We start from the raw sequence: 16,586 nt of genomic DNA, 5'->3' as shown, positions 1-16,586 counted from the left end.
ACCCCTGCTGCCCCCTACTCTTACCGGCACGGGGACCGACTTCTGGGTTGATGGCGCCTGTGTGCATGTGCACAGGGACTCCTCCAACCAAGATGTGTGCTAGAAAGAGCATGTGTGCATGCATGTGGCATGGAGAAGCACCCATGCGCACATGCACAAGCTATTTCCGGCGCACATACAGGTCAGAGGAGCGCCGGAAATAGCGTGTGTGCACACGCTCCGGCCCATCCTCCAATGGACAGAGCGTAGACCGGCCCATCGTCCAGTAAGCTTGTCAACCCCTGATCTACACAAATGCCCAGCTCTGGGAACCGGAAGCTGGGTATATTTTTGCCTAGCAAAGGTCCCTTGTGAATTGGTGGTTGGGCAATCCAGAAGACAACTCACAGAAGAATTCAGTGTGGCCTCCCCTCAACTAAGTGGGGTATGGCTTTGTCATTTGATAAGCAGAAAAGCCATTTGCCATTTTAATTTTTATTTTGAAAAATCACCACATCTATTTTTGCAGAATCGTGGAGTTGGAAAAGAGACCATTTAGTCAAGCCCCCTTCCTCTATCTGCAATGCAGGATGTTTCTATAGCATCTCTGTCAGATGGCCACCCATCCTCTTCTTAAATATCCATAGCAAAGGAGATCCCAGAAATTCCTGAAGCAGTCTGAGGAAGCCTCACCTAATATTTAGCCAAAATCCGTTCTCCTGCAATTGCCACTCGTTGGTTCCAGTTTTGTTCTCTGGAGCAAGAAAGAACAAGTCTGTTCCATCTTCTACTATTCAAACACCACTGTCATATCTCTCTTAATCTTCCCTTCTCCAGACTAAATATACCCAGCTTTTCCAACAATTCTTTATAGGATTTACAGTGGTACCTCGGGTTACATCCGCTTCAGGTTACATATGCTTCAGGTTACAGACTCCGCTAACCCAGAAATAGTACCTCGGGTTAAGAACTTTGCTTCAGGATGAGAACAGAAATCGTGCTCCGGCGGCGTGGCGGCAGCAGGAGGCCCCATTAGCTAAAGTGGTGCTTCAGGTTAAGAACAGTTTCAGGTTAAGTACGGACCTCCAGAATGAATTAAGTACTTAACCTGAGGTACCACTGTAATTTACATACACCCCATGCCACCCTAGTCCTCTGGACACACTCCTGTTTATGTAGTAGCCAAACAGAGCACAGATTGACCAATGCAGAATAGAAAGAACCTGCAATCTCGATGATACTGCTTCTGTTAACGTACCCTAAGATTGTCTTGGTTTTTTTAAAAAAAAATCTGGAGCATAAAACATTCGCTCAGAACAGCAGACAATACATGCTGAGTACAATTCACTGCAGAAATTCCCAGGCACACAAGGTAAAAACTTAAAGCCTCAAACTTATACAAGGGTTACTCTTGTATAAAAGTGGGGGGGGGGGGACATTGCCATAATGCAGCCACACTGCTTCATAAGATGTCTCTTCCAAAGTGCACAACCTCAAAATCACTTCCAACTTGCTAGATACTAACTTGGCACAACATATGAAAAATTTAAGTTCTGCGGTGTCAGGAATTTCACAGTACAATCCCATACATGTCTAATCAATAGTAAGTACCGTCGATTACAACAGTTCCTACTCCCAGGTAAGCAGGTACAGGATCACAGCCTCAGCCATTCTTGCACATTCCAAGCTGTGAGCTCTGGGAGACTCAGCTTCATCCTGGCAGGCCACAGGGTCGATTCTGCTTTGCAGGGGGTTTTGTGTGCCTGTGTGTGGCGGGGAACAGTTAGCTTGCAGAATGTAGAGCGGACATCCCTGATTACATACTCAACTGCCACCTGATCCCTGTCCTTTGCCTTTATTTTATTTTGTGCTCATCCCAAAGTTGGGCCCATGCTGTGCTGACCTAAAGGTGGCTTTCATGTCAAAGCAGCCATAATAAATTGCTACTATTTCTAATTCCAGTCATTCTCTGCAGAGGTCAGGAGGTGGATGGTACATACACTTGTAACCTCAGCCGTGTTCTGCTGAGCATAATCAGAAGCCTTCGGAGGCCATTCAGAGGCACTGTGTGAGTTTCAAAGGACAATGGTAACAAGACACCTCTTCTCAAGCAGCCCAACTGTGCCGCATAACAATTCCACATCTTTTCAGGAAGCACCTTAAAAGAAATGTGTACTTTTATTTTATTTATAAGGAAAAGAAACACCATACACACAACCAAAATCAAATAAAGATCTTTATATTTGGCCGGCTTGCTAAACTAACATAAACTCACAAGTTCAAGATTGTGAGACTTGACTTTTGAAGTCTTTTCACAGCTGCAGAGGAATATTTTTAGGTTTTCCTGAGCTGCAGTTACACTTCTTTGGAATGTAAAAAGTAGAGGACACAAGAGAAAGCCGTGGTGGCTGGTGCTGATTGAGACATGGTAGGGTGGAAAACGGGGAAACCAACAGTGGATGGAGCCAGAACAAATGAAAGGCAGAACCAAGCAATTCAAGTTTTGTCCCTCATCTTCCTCCTTGTGGTGTTCTGTTGCAAGGGCAACTCTGAGAAGGAAGCCAATAGGCAATGCTATTCACTGGATTGGTCATAAATAATGAGGTAAATATTTGAGGCCTTGCTAAGGGCAGATTGAGGTTGGTGGGGCAATGTCCCATTTGCACTAATGGAGCAGCTTCCACTAGCAGAGATAAATAATAATACTAATACTACTACTAAAAGTAAAGGTAAAAGGACCCCTGACCATTAGGTCCAGTCACGAACGACTCTAGGGTTGCGGCGCTCATCTCGCTTTATTGGCCGAGGGAGCCCGCGTACAGCTTCCGGGTCATGTGGCCAGCATGACTAAGGCGCTTCTGGCGAACCAGAGCAGCGCGCGGAAACGCCGTTTACCTTCCCACTGGAGTGGTACCTATTTATCTACTTGCACTTTCAAACTGCTAGGTTGGCAGGAGCAGGGGCTGAGCAACGGGAGCTCACCCTGTTGCGGGGATTCAAACCGCCGACCACCCATCTGACTGTGTTGCCCCAGCCACTCTGATGGCTTACAACAAATCAAAACAGCAAACATTAAAAACTTCCAGATACAGAGCTGTCTTCAGATGTCTTCTAAAAGTTGTATAGTCATTTATCTCCTTGATGTCTGATGGGAGGGCGTTCCACAGGGCAGGCGCCACTACTGAGAACGCTGTCTGCCTGGTTCCCTGTAACCTCACTTCTCACAATGAGGGGAACTGCCAGAAAGCCCTTGGACCTCAGTGTCCAGGCTGAACAATGGGGTTGGGAGACGCTCTTTCAGGAATATAAAAGATCTAGCCTTGTTCTTCAGAGCCCATGTGAAAAGATTTCATGGTATGGCAATTTGTAAATTGTTCATTCACAAGGGAGCCTTTTTTAAAAATAAAAAAAAGATTCTGTGCATGAAAATGGTAAGGTAAAGACACTACATGAGGACCTTAACACAGTCAAAAATAAACGAGTGAATTGATCTTAAAAATCTTGATTAACTTGCACAACAGCTCAGGCTGAACGATAGGGGTGGAGACCTTAGAAACCAAACTTTTACGCCTCAAGTTGATATTTCACCTATGGAATTCTATAGCAATAGGCTGCTGTTAATTTTATGGACCAGCTCTCCACTTCTTCTTCTTTTCCCCCATAAACCATCTGCCTTTCCTTTTCAGTTCTCTCCTCCACCCAGCTTAATCTATAAGAAAGCCACACCAATATCAAATGTCATCCAGCTTTTTCCCAAATAGGAGCAGAGCAGACACAGCGGCTGCAACCAGCTGACTTAGCTGACCTAGGCTCAGAGTAAAAACAGCAGGATAATAAGTCACCAGATGTAAGCAATTGAATACTGATCACTTTCATTAACTGAACGGCTTCCCAAAATTTACCATATTATTTTAACCCTTTAGCGTCCTCTACCAACAGACACCGTGCAACTTGTACTTAAGTGCAGATTTTCACTGTCAGAAAAAATGAGACAACCGTGAAGCAATCGAATGGCACTTCCAAGTCACACAAAGAACAACATTTTTTACTTACTAAGGATTGGACAACTTAAGACTGAGAAGTTCTTACAAACATTCCATTTCACAGGAGCAAAAGGTTATGAGTTGGAAAGTTGCCAAATTCTTGAGAAAAGGGAAATTATTGTGATCAATATTCAGAATGGGATGTTCAATTCTGCTTTTCTTAATTTCTAACTAAACATACAGACCTAGAATTTTAAAAAACAAAAATATGGATCATTAGAAAAAGGTAAAAGTCGTGACAAAGAGGTGCTCTGTTCAAACACTCAATTCAACTGGTGGGAGTTCAGCCTTTCTTTCTTTTTTAAAGAAGTATTTCATGTATGCAGATCCATATGTTCTGTTGGACTGAAGTCTGCATGTTTCCCATAATCTCTATCTATGACATATTTTTGGAAGAAGCCGCTCTACGAAAGCCAGCAACCAACTCCAGGCAAGCAGCAGCAAAGGAAGCTACCTTACACAAAGGCAGAATGTTGACTCCCAGTCACAGACTATACAAGTGTAGGCCTGGTTTGCACACAATGCTAAACCATAGTTTAGCTCTACATGCATGAGTTAGAATGAATGTTATGAATCCAAGAAAGCGAAATTAAGCTGTACTGAAGTGCTTCTCCTAGTGGTCCAGAAAGGAGAGGGAAGTGTGCATATTCAAGGTTTCATTCACTTGAGCTCATTCTATCTTGTCTGCATAGTGATAAATCATGGTTAAACATTATGTGTTAACATGGCCACTGTTTTCAAATATGAATAAAAATATTTTTAAAATCGACTTACAGAGTCAGGAGAGTGATGTTTGCTGAAACAGGTCCCAAATTTGGTATGGCTTCAAATTCATTACTGTTTAGTTTTCTGCCAACATTAAAAAAAACAAAAAAAAAACAAGTCAGCTGACACAAAAACAAGAGCCGATTGGTATTTGCTGATTTCCCCTTGACCATTTTAACCCATCGCACTAACTTAAAGTAGCCTCCCCAAAGGGAAGTGGGGACAACCTATAGCAACACTGACTTACAGATACCCTCTGAAACACCACCCCCCTGATAAGTTATAGCCTCATTTCACATTGTATAATTTTGTGCCCATGCATCGCTATGAATACCACCACTCAAAATCATTTAAAGGAATGTATCTTACATCATGCATATTATAGTCAAACAGAAGAACATGCAGCCACTTACATTTCTCGTAGTTTACCAAGGTGACTCAAGGAACTAGGCTTGATTGAAGACAATTTATTGTGGCTCAGATCTCTACAAGGATACAAGAAGAAAAAAAGCTCTTGTGTCAACTTTCACCAATATCAGGTACATTTCAAAGAGAACAAGCAAGAAGCTTGCACAGAAGGAAATTGGCTCATATATTGAAATATAACACATAAAATGCACCCTGGTTTTGTTGTGCCTCTCCCCTCCATCTACAGATAACCTTGTTATTGTTCTTCTAAGGCAGGTGTGAGGAACTTGTGGCTCTCCATATGCTGTTGGACTGCAACTCCCATCATCCCTTACCAGTGCCTTTTCATTCTCCACCATCTGATCCGGGGGTGAGGAACTTGTGACTTGCCCAACGTTTCAGGACTACAAGTCCCATCATCCACAATCACTGGCCATGCTGGCTGGCTGACTGGGGAGTGTTGAAGGCCCACAGGAAGATACTTTTGCATCCGCTTAAGTTGGTTCAATTAATTGCCAATAAAACACCGTCACAGTTCTACATCTCCTATTCAGTATATGAGCCAAACTCTCCCCCCCCCACCATAGAAGTCTAGGGGGCCAAAGACTGTTGTTATAGTCTAGCGACATCTGGCAAATCCAACATAAAGCTGTTGCTCAATTTATGGCTTTCACCTGGTAAGTCTAAATTTGCAAAGTCTAGGTATATTGACGGCTGGGTGGTACGGAAACCTCTCCTCTCCTGTGTTCACGTGTCTTTGCACCATTAATTCTCACACATAAAAATGTTAATGCAAGCAATATGTGAGTAGTGGAAAACAGGCCTGGATAAACACTCCAGCCTCAAGGCATCAGCATTTCGAATGCAAAGCTGAACGAAACAGCCCCATCTGCCACAGATGTGTCTATCCTGCAGCATCCTAAGCCCGCTTCCTCATGTGCATCAGCCATAATGGATGGAGGCATAAGTCTTTCCAGGGCACCCTTGACGGAACTGAAGAGATGTAGGCCAACTAATTCAACAAGACTGAAACGGTGATCTGAATTAAGCTCACTTTAACACAGAGAGAGGCCTTTCTGCTGCCTTGCGCCTCAACTGGAATATTTGGCCTTGGCTCACAGGGATTAGAAGAACTATGCAAAACCACAGCCAAAATGCTATGAAGTCATGGCTGTTAAAAGTCTAATACATTACTGTTCATCCTGCATTAGACAAGAATCAGCAATTATTTCAACAAAGAGCTTTCAAAATCCTACTGCAAAAAAAGGGCTGTTTCCAACAACCTGCCTTTCTTCAGTTCACCTAAAAAGTAAGGAAGCAGGATGGGGGGGGGGGGAGAGAGAGACACCCTATGAAAATTTATTTAAAACATGCTTGTTTGCCTTAGGACCTACCAGACAGTATCAGACATGAGTGGATTTGTTCTGCTGTAGTTATAACATTGGGGTGAGGGGGGGGGGGGAGAGAAAAATCTGGCAGAGCCTTTAAACTATAAAAATCCTGCAATTACAACCACTGCTGTGCATGATCACCAAACTGGAGCCAGACACTTTCACTCAGAGCTCAAGCTCACCATCCATCTGGAGTCCATCAAGGCAACCATAAGCATAACAACTTGCATTATGTTTCAGACTAAATTTGTGTTTTCTGACACTGCCGATATCCACAGATTTTCCATGCACTGTGCTGCTTTAAAGCGGGGTGGGGGGGTGGGGTGGGAGGAGATGCAAATATCCCTCAAAAAGCCCTTAAGGTTTTCTTAAACCTGATTCGGAAAATTATGACTCCCATCCCAAAAAAATTACAACGTGCCTTTATTGCTCAACAGCTCAAATCAAACAATTACCAGCACTTTAATAGGTCTTCTATTTATAGCAATTTTTAACACTATCTAGAATCAACAAGGAGAAGAGGACTCTTTTGAAGAGATAAGCATTCCTGCAAAACTGCTAGAAACAGGATGGGAGCTAAAATAATGATATAATCCTTTCTGAAATCAGCTTCTCCCCTGATGTAGTAGGTTTTTAAGTGTGCACATTTGTCTTTTTAAAAGGACAGGAGCAACAAATACAATTTCTTAAACCAGTAGAAAAAAATAATGTGAACAGACCTCCTCCTTATAATTTAGGAGCAGAAGCTGGAATCACAAAAGTGGTGGAAACACATTTTCCACTCCCAATTGCCTCCTCCCTCTTTGCCCTTCCCTTAAACCACAGTACATGGAAAGAAAAATCTCTACAGTGGTTTAAGCTTACCAGTAGCACTTTGAAACTTATAAGGCGGCTGGATTCAGGCATTTCAAGCGCAAGCTTCACTTTTGAAAGCAGAGCACATTTTAAAATGCCATGGTGTTGGTACAAACTCAAAAGTGCAGCTTCCACACTCTTCTCACCTTAGAAGACACATAGTGGACTGCTGGCTTGGAAGCTTTTTCCTGCAAAGGAAGACCTTCTTGAGGAGGAAGCTTCTGCACATGAAACTTCTGGTGCAGTTTTGCTTTCAAAACAGAATTCCCCAATGCTCTCTCTGTGACGAATTATGAGAACCAAGTGTGTATAACATAAACTTAAAGGACATTTTAACAACCCTCTGCTAAAAGATAGCAATACTTGCTGCTTTAGTGTATAAATGCAGAATTTAAACTCATCAGTTAACATTATTTTCAGTTCACAAATGAACAGAAATAAATCTAGAGTCGACACTTGAGTCTGATTGAGGGAGGGATTGACATTTTGGGGGGAGGTACATCAGATAAACAGAAGGGTGTTGTATGCTTTCTATCTCCCTTCTCTACTGCATTAGCAAGGAGGAGAGCATTTGCTTCCAGTTTCAACTAACTATGGTTTGTTGGTATGTGGGGATCTGGTTAGTCTTCAAACTATGGTTTAGTGTAGCAAGTCATGATCAGAAGAACCAAGGTTTGAACTCTGCTTATTTCCCAAAACTGTGGTTAAGGCAAACCACAGTTAACCTGGTTTCAGAAATATCGATAAACTTCAGTTAGTTAAAGCAAAGGCGCTTTTAAGAGATAGCTTATAGGAGGAGGGAAAGTCAGAAAGCAGGACAATCAAAATATGCCTAAGGCACTGAAGTGTTCCACAGTTCCAACTTTTAACAATCCTTGGTTTACGGAATGGTACTAAGCTGTAATAAATAAGGTCTTCCAAGCCTGTGTTTCTGTGTTTGTCCAAGTAATTGCTCACCATGAAGGGTGGTGTTATCAGCAATACGATTCACAAATAATCTCAACAAAGTAAAGTGGTGAAGAAACAGCTCTTCGGACGTTTTATAAATGTGTATGTTAGGGATCAGCTCCATGTGTGCCATTTAGGTGCAATCAATATGGTCTTTCTTGGAAATGCCTGAAACTTAATTCAAAATTTTAAAATGCAAATCCAGCAGCAGCTTCTTAATCAATTCCCATTGGGGCCTTTATAGCTGCTAATTCAGCAAAAAGAAGGAAAGCTAAAAAACAAAGAGGCAGGCTGTAGCTGTTTTAAGACACAGATCCAAAGTGACTCATAAATCAGCATGCTATGTTCAGATTTTAGTCTGGAAAAAGCTGAAGAACAGCTGTGAAAACTATCCAAACTTTTTTCCTCTGGCAATTCTGGTAAGAACTGGAAGGTTTAGAAAATGTAAATACCAAGATGTAATACAAACATTAGCAGAAACCATCCTTTAGATTTCCCCCTGTCTCAGTGACAGCTTCAACATTCCTAGACAAACCCTGGTAAAATAATCTAGAATTCCAAAGAGAACTGAAAAAACAGCAAAGATGTATGGCGACTGTTCAGAGTCTCTCTTCCTCTCCCATCCTGGCTGCTAAACTTTAAACCTAACAAAAGTGAAGTTCTTAAACTGTAGAGTGTTTCTCTTGAGTGACTAGCCTCCTGCCCTGAAAGCAGAGGCAAACTGTAAAGAAAATTTGTTGATAAACTATTACAAACACTCACAAGCTCTGAACAGTCTTGGTTTTATTTAAGTCTGTGAATACCTCTTCAGTGAAAGCCTGTAGTAAAAAACTGTGTTAAAATTGGCCACTTTCCCTCACTCGGAGACTTTTGCTATGTCAACTGCAATTACAAGAGTAACCACAACTCAGACAACACGTACAGATAATACAATTTTGGTCCTCCACCAGCCAGTTCAAAAAACAGGTCTGGGATTCGCAGTTGCATCATTTGTTCCAACCCACCACCCAAAATCACATCCAGCAAGAAATTTGAATGTAAAAGGGGGGTGTAGGTTTTTCACTCAGATGGCTACCAGTGTTTAAGATAGCAAGAAGAGCCTGCTGGATAGCCCATCTAATCCATAATCCTGTTCTCGCAGCGGCCAACCAGATGCCTGCAAGCAGCACTTGTGCACAAGAGCACTCTCTCCTCAGAAATGGGGTGGTTGCCTTGAGTGGGAAGAACTAAAGGGACACATGCAATAGAGGAAAGCTCTGGTCAAGCGAGAATTAATCAGCATCTCTCTACAGCACGGATGAAGCACTTCTAGCCCTCCAGATGTTGTTGAGACTCCTATCAGCCCCAGCCAACATAACCAATGGTCTATGAGAGGTTTACTCACAAAATCATAGAACGTAGTGTTGCAAGTAACCCTGAGGATCATCTAGTCCAACCCTCTGCAATACAGTTGTCCCATACAGGGATCGAACCTGCAACCTCAGCATTCTCAGCTCCACGCTCTCACCAGTTGAGCTATACTCAAGCAACATCTGGAGGATCCTCACCTCTGCTCTACAGAAGGATCTAAAATTCACTTCAAAAATTTGCACTGCTTAGGGCAGGCATCCCCAAACTCGGCCCTCCAGCTGTTTGGGGACTACAATTCCCATCATCCCTGACCACTGGTCCTGTTAGCTAGGGATGATGGGAGTTGTAGTCCCAAAACAGCTGGAGGGCCGAGTTTGGGGATGTCTGGCTTAGGGTAACTAAGTCTATAAAAAATCTTACAGGAGTTAGCCTGCAATCCCCCTCCCCCTTGAAATAAATTAGAGTAGACTACACTAAGCTTACTTCTGAGTAGACACGTATGGGGTTGCACTCTTGGCATGCTATTTTGATCATTTTTACATACAGCCTATTCCTTAATATGTTTGCTCAAAAGTAAGCTGCATTCTGGGAAAGCAAGCATAGGATTGCTCTCCTGAAGTCCACACCCCAAGACTGCATTCCTTAGACATTTGGGAGTAAACACTACTGAACTCCTTGTGGTTTGCTCCCAAGTGTGAAAAGGAATGCAGTCTTGAGCCGAAATGCTAAGCACTCTGGAGAACACATTCCTCTGCACAGTTTACTCAGAAGCAACCCTACTGGAACTTACCTCCCAGTAGATGTGTTTAGAATTACAGACTTTCTGGAAAGTAAGATCCTCTGAAATCAGTAGGAACTCTTCCCTGGGAAATATATTGGTGAGGTGCCAGAGATTTAAGATTTTTGAAGCAAGTAGTTTTGGTTCTATAATCAACATGAACTCCCATCACGAATATTTCAGCAAACACGCTTGCAGCCTCATATTATTCACAGACAAAACTATCTGGGACAACAGTGATCTACGCTAACAACAACAAACTATTTTGTTTCCTTATTGCCTCTTAACTGCCTAGAGTTCTTTAGCAGTCTCAGTTCTGCTGCATAAGAACAACAGGAGGCAAGAGAAGAAGGCCACATGTCTGCCTGCACACTTTTTAAGGGGGGTGGAAAAGCAAGTAATGAACAGGAACTTCTAAAGGCATTTAACTCAAACAAAAGAAACATTTGCACAAAACCTAGCAGACCACATGGTCTGGTGACACCTACAAAGATGGTAACCCTGTGAGTTTAAGAACAAGTGACACAGCTGCCCAATGAGTGATCACAGCAGGGTTCCTTACAAAAGGCCAAGTGCTTATTTATACAAGTGGAGCCCATTTTTCACACTTCTTTTAAAGGAATGCGAATGTACATATGGACAATTTACGTCTCCAGGGGAAATCCAATTAGAAAGCTTCCACTGTGCTAACTGAAACAACAAAAGATCTGTTTGTTTTAGTGGCCACTAAATTAACTGTCACAGAGATATCTTGCTATTATTTCTGTTGACCCAATATCCGTCTTAGAAAACAACCCTTTAAAATCAGTTTTAATTCCTAATTAGCATTTTTTCTATAAATTACATGCTAGGATTTCCTACCACTTGTTTGTTAGATTGTTACTATTGCAACTTTAACCAGGAAAACTACCATCATATTTGATAAACTTTTGTTGAAAAGTTTATGGGATTTTTTTTTGGTTTAAAATCAAATCTACAAATAAAAATTGTGACAAACGTTTCTTGTCAAATAATAGCTTGGCCTTTAGATCCTTCAACTATCATATGCACAACTTAAAGGTAAAGGTACCCCCTGACCATTAGGTCCAGTCGCGGACGACTCTGGGATTGTGGTGCTCATCTCGCCCTATAGCCTGAGGGTGCCGGTGTTTGTCCGCAGACAGCTTCCGGGTCATGTAGCCAGCATGACTATGCCACTTCTGGAGAACCAGAGCAGCGCACGGATACACCGTTTACCTTCCCACCAGAGTGGTACCTATATATCTACTTGCACTTTGACGTGCTTTCGAACTGCTAGGTGGGCAGGAGCTGGGATCGAACAACGGGAGCTCACCCGATTGTGGGGATTCGAACCACCAACCTTCTGATTGGCAACCCCTAGGCTCTGTGGTTTCCAACTTACCTGGGAGTAAATGCCATTAAACTCAACGGAGCTTACTTTTGAGTAGGGACTGGTCTGTAAATGTTCCACAGAGTCAAACCCAGGTGTTATGAATACAACAGTCACTTTTTCTCAGTAAGGAAGACCTCCAGAGGAGGCAATTGAACAGAATTAGCCAGAACTAATTCAAAGACTTCCTGTTTACTTTAAAGTTCTTATCTGCACTTGCTTCTGAAGTGCAACAGAAAATTAATAAACCAATTGAGATGTGATTGAAATGACAAGAGGTTAAGCTCAATCACACTATTCCAAAGTTTTTCACCTACTTTCTGACTTTAGAAAATTTCCAAGTCTTTGTGGAGGAATCAGTGTGGATACTAGATATTAAAATACCAGCTCAATCCTGTCCATCTCTCATGCTTGTGTTGATGAGTTAATTTAACAGCCAGTGGAATCAGTAACTTAGCACAAGAGACTGAAACCCACAGCACAATGAATGAATGCTTTTCAAGTTACAACTACTTTACTGTGTCAATAAATCATCACGTGAACAAAAGCACAAGAGACCACAACTTTTCTAAAACTGCTCTCAGCTTGGAGGAATGTTGCTCAGGGACCATACTGGGTCCCATGTTTGCTTAAACAAGTATCAGCCAGAGCAGTTCTCAAAAATCCACGTTTTTTATATAGCCAACATTTGGAGAAAAAGCAAGTGGAGTTGGAATGTAGGATGCCAGAAACCCTTGTTTTAAAGCAACATATTTAATATACATTTAATTAGCAGAGAGTCAGAGTCCCTATTCATCCCCTTGCCTATTAACACAATGGCATTTCAATACATATTTGTATTGCTTTTAATTCTCTGTGGAATCCTGTATTGTTTCCAAGCCATATTTCTGCATCATTCTCCCAATAACAGAGACTCCCAGGGCAATGGTTTCTGCCCATGAACTAAAGATGTTACCAACTGTAGATCAGCATCCTCCTTGTGTAAAAAGAAACTCTGTTTGGATGCTTCCTGGTGAACATAGCAATTTTCATTATGCATTAGGCTCATCAAACATTAAGTTATATGTACATGATATAATAATGCAAATTTCCACATGAAAGTGCCACCCATTTCTTTGACTTTTTAATGTGTCATTATAGGATAACGGCATTGAAGAAATGGAAGGGGGAACAAAATTGCATCATTTTTCCAAGGAAAGGTACAGATCACTGTTAGAAACTGAAATATGAAAGCTAGGAGCTACATGGCACCTTAAACCTAGGCTATGGGCGCAACAACGGAAAGTCTAGGTGCACTTTTTTATAACAAGAATACAAAGCTGAAAATGAATGAACTGCAGCTAAAATGTTATGTTCATTTTTCACAGCCTTCCCCTACCCACCCCCATAATATTCTTAAGAGGGTCTCTCCTCCAGTCTTCAGAGAGTAGCTGGAAGTGGGGAGGCAGAAAAAGGTCCTCCTTTCCTTCCACTCTGCAGTTTTAATCCGAAATCTTAGGCGCAATACTGCGCCCAGAGCTCAAAAACTGATCACACTGATGAAATTCCCTGTCACAAAATGCACCTAGAACAATGGGAGTTTCAGACACAATAGGCCTGGGATGTTACCCCTGCCCATTACACTCCTATATGCTGTCCATTCTAGACGGAAGAAATCCACTTTGCCCTACAGACACACAACTAACCACATTTACACATCCCTCTGCCTCAGACCCCACCTTCCCACTCAGAAGTTTCAAGTTGATTACTTGCGCCAGTCAAGACTGACATCTGGAGCTGGTACCCTTAGGCAAGGCCCCAGCATCTCAAGGCCCTGGCACCTGCCAACATGAGAGGTTTGGACCCGTCTCAAGAAGATGAGGTTCCACCCTCTTTGAAGCAATCTTTCCTCTTTACCACCTCCTCCTCCTCGAGGGAGGCAGAAACCAAAGCAAGTGGGAGATGCAAGGGGCAGCCACTTTTCCCCTCTCTCTCCCCCACCCCACACATAACCTTTCCCTCTGCACAGCAGTGGGAACAGAACCCAGCCCTGCTTCCAGATGGAGCACCTAGGCAAGGGGGGCGGCCTGTTCAATGCCACCCTGGCTGCTCCTTCACCCATCCAAGCCCTCCCCTCAGGACCACAACCTTCAAAGGAGCATTAGGCAACTTTGTGAAGACAACTAGCAAATTACTAGTTACGGCAACCATGCGCTACCTCCAGGAACAGAGGCGGCGGCAGCAACAGAAGAGAGCTATTGCTTTCCTGCCATGCTTACGGGTCTCCCAGAGGGAGCTGATTGACCACCGCAGAGAATAGGATGCTGGAATACATAGGCCTTGGCTCTGAAGTTCTTACAGTGGGTTGGAGTTGGACCCACCAGGGCCCAACTCCACATGCTGGCCCAAGAGAAGCAGTGGTGTCTGTTTTGCTCACCTATGAGCTCCCCATGTGTAGTGCAGCAGCTTGGAGGCACTCCCTCTAGGAAGGCCTAGCAGATTCCACCCATACCTCCCTGTTGCGTGTGAGAGAGAGAGAGGGTAGGGCAGGGCCTCTGCCTTATCTCTCACCTGCTCACTTTCCAGCTGGCCTCTGGGCAATGCAATAGGCTGAGATTGAGTGCAACGGTCCCAGTTCCACGTCCCAGGGAGAAACAAAGCGAGGGGATTGTGTTGAGGGGGTGGGATTCCTCAAAAGGAGAGGTGGCTCTCCATTATGTTGGTGGGACTCCCAACTCCCATTGGCTCCAGCAGCGTGGTCTATGGTCGGGGCTGAAGCACTGGTTTTCCACCTCTGCTTTGAAGCCATCTCTGTCACCTGACAGCTCACCCACTTTGGAGCCAGGAACTTTGCTTGGATGCCCTGCCATTTGGGTGGGTTCATCTCCCCCCCCCCTCTCCTAGTGGCAAAGCACAGACAGTGTGTGGAAGCCACTAACCTCCAGGAATCAGCCTGCTAAGAGGATGATAGGGAACACAAGGAGGCCCACTCAAAACATGCCACTGCCCCTATGGGCAGCTCAGGGGTGCAGCATCTGCCTTGCCCACTACACAAGGTCCTGGGTTCGAACAACCAAGTTTTATTGGCAGACGGAGCAGACAGGAATATATGAATCGAAACGTAGAATTGGCATCTGTTCACAAGGAGGAGATGCTTCGAGATAAAACTATACAGGCCTAATAAGGTGAAAAAGCAGCACTCAAGTCTAAGTCCTGGGTTCTCCAAGAGGCCCAAAATCTTGGCGAGCCGCTGTCAGCCCGCGCAGACAACACCGAACTAGATGGGACTCTGCAAAAGGTTCGTCCCTTCCACACTCCAGCCTGTTTTAAACTTATTAAGCGGTGCAGAAATCAAATGAGAACAGGAATATGAGCACGCGAAAGAATAAATCAAAGCCATTCGCTCCTGGGACGCGGGGAGCCCGGAGCGCCCCCTAGCGCCCCTAAGCCCGGCAGGAGCGAAGCCCGCTCGCCCGCTCTCGCTACTCACAGCTGCACGACCCAGTCCGGGAGAGGCTCGGGCACTCGGCTCAGCTTCAGGCGGCTGCAGTCCAGCAGTTCCCCCCGGCAGCGGCACGGCAGCGCCGGGCACCCTTCGGCCTGCGCCGAGGAGGGGGAGAAGGCGGCGACCAGGCAGCAGCAGCATAGGAGCAGCGGCGGCAGCGCGGCGCCCATGGCCGGAGCTCCCTTGGCGCGCGTCGGCGCGGCGCGCTTTCCGACGGGGCGGCCGGGCGCGCTCGGGAAGCGCGGAGCGTGTCCGGTTTTGGGGGTGCTGGGCCGGAGGTTCCCTTTCATGGCCGCCTGCCCCCGCTAGACCCGCGGGCGAGGCTCCGCCGCTGCACAGCCAACTCCAGACGCCTCGCCAAACTTTCCGCCGCCGCCGCCGCTGCCTCCTCGTCGCGGCAGCGCCTGCCTGGGCCCGCCCCCTGCCATGTGATGACAACAAGGCGGAGGGCGGGCGCTCGGGAAGAGATGCTCGACGGCAGAGGCAGAGCAGCCGGCCTCGCCGACGGAGCTGCGCCGCGCAGCCGAGGCCAGCAGCCCCGCTGTTGGAGGCACGGGGGGCCAAGACCTCCAGGAAGCGCTCCTGGCTTCCCTCTCTTTTCTACCCGCCTTCGAGGCTTTCTACCAAGACCCGTCTGCAGAAAAGAAACGCGCGCAATTTCAAGAAGTCCCCCAGTCCGCAAACACTTCTCTCTCTCTCAACACAGGAGCCAGCTAGCAATGCCCAAGCCGGTGCCAATCTGCTAGGAACTCACCACGAACGCCTCCCTTGTTCTCTTATCATGGCATTGGCACCCATCCGGCTGGAAAAAAAGAAAAGCCCTGCAACAACGGGTGCCATCAGTGCCAGATTTACTTATAAGCCAAACAAGCTACAGCTTAGGGCCCCACCCCTGTATGTACATTTCCAAAATAAAAGATAAAAAACAAATAGAATAAAACCTACATACAGCAACAGTGTTTTGTGTTGTGTAGGCTCCTATGATATAAGCAATGTGCCCCGCCTGCTAGCCTGCTCCCTAAAATATCACTGCTTTGCTCCTTTCTATATTTAGGGCGCCTACATTCTGCATGGACTGGTTGCATGGCAGCATGGGCAAATGGCTTTAGATACCTATTAGGTCCATAAATCACCATATAGCATATAAAGGTAAAGGGACCCCTGACCATTAGGTCCAGTTGTGGCCAACTCTGGG

At 44.9% G+C, this 16,586-nt stretch overlaps 1 protein-coding gene across 1 annotated transcript in view; it reads right to left on the bottom strand.

Annotated features, from left to right (window-relative positions):
• LRIG3 (leucine rich repeats and immunoglobulin like domains 3) overlaps positions 1-15,759 on the bottom strand; it is a 53,280-nt gene extending 37,521 nt beyond the window's left edge. The window contains exons 1-3 of the mRNA XM_081877855.1: positions 15,377-15,759; positions 5,201-5,272; positions 4,797-4,871 (exon numbers count right to left, since the gene is read on the bottom strand). Coding sequence (XP_081733981.1) covers positions 4,797-4,871; positions 5,201-5,272; positions 15,377-15,681 — 452 coding nt within the window. The 5' untranslated portion in view covers positions 15,682-15,759. The remainder of the gene's footprint in view (positions 1-4,796; positions 4,872-5,200; positions 5,273-15,376) is intronic.
• Positions 15,760-16,586: the final 827 nt, after the last annotated feature.

The sequence above is a fragment of the Podarcis erhardii genome, assembly GCF_964252035.2.
Source record: "Podarcis erhardii genome assembly, chromosome: 10".
Classification (NCBI taxonomy): domain Eukaryota; kingdom Metazoa; phylum Chordata; class Lepidosauria; order Squamata; family Lacertidae; genus Podarcis; species Podarcis erhardii.
This window is presented reverse-complemented; position numbering and strand designations above follow the sequence as displayed.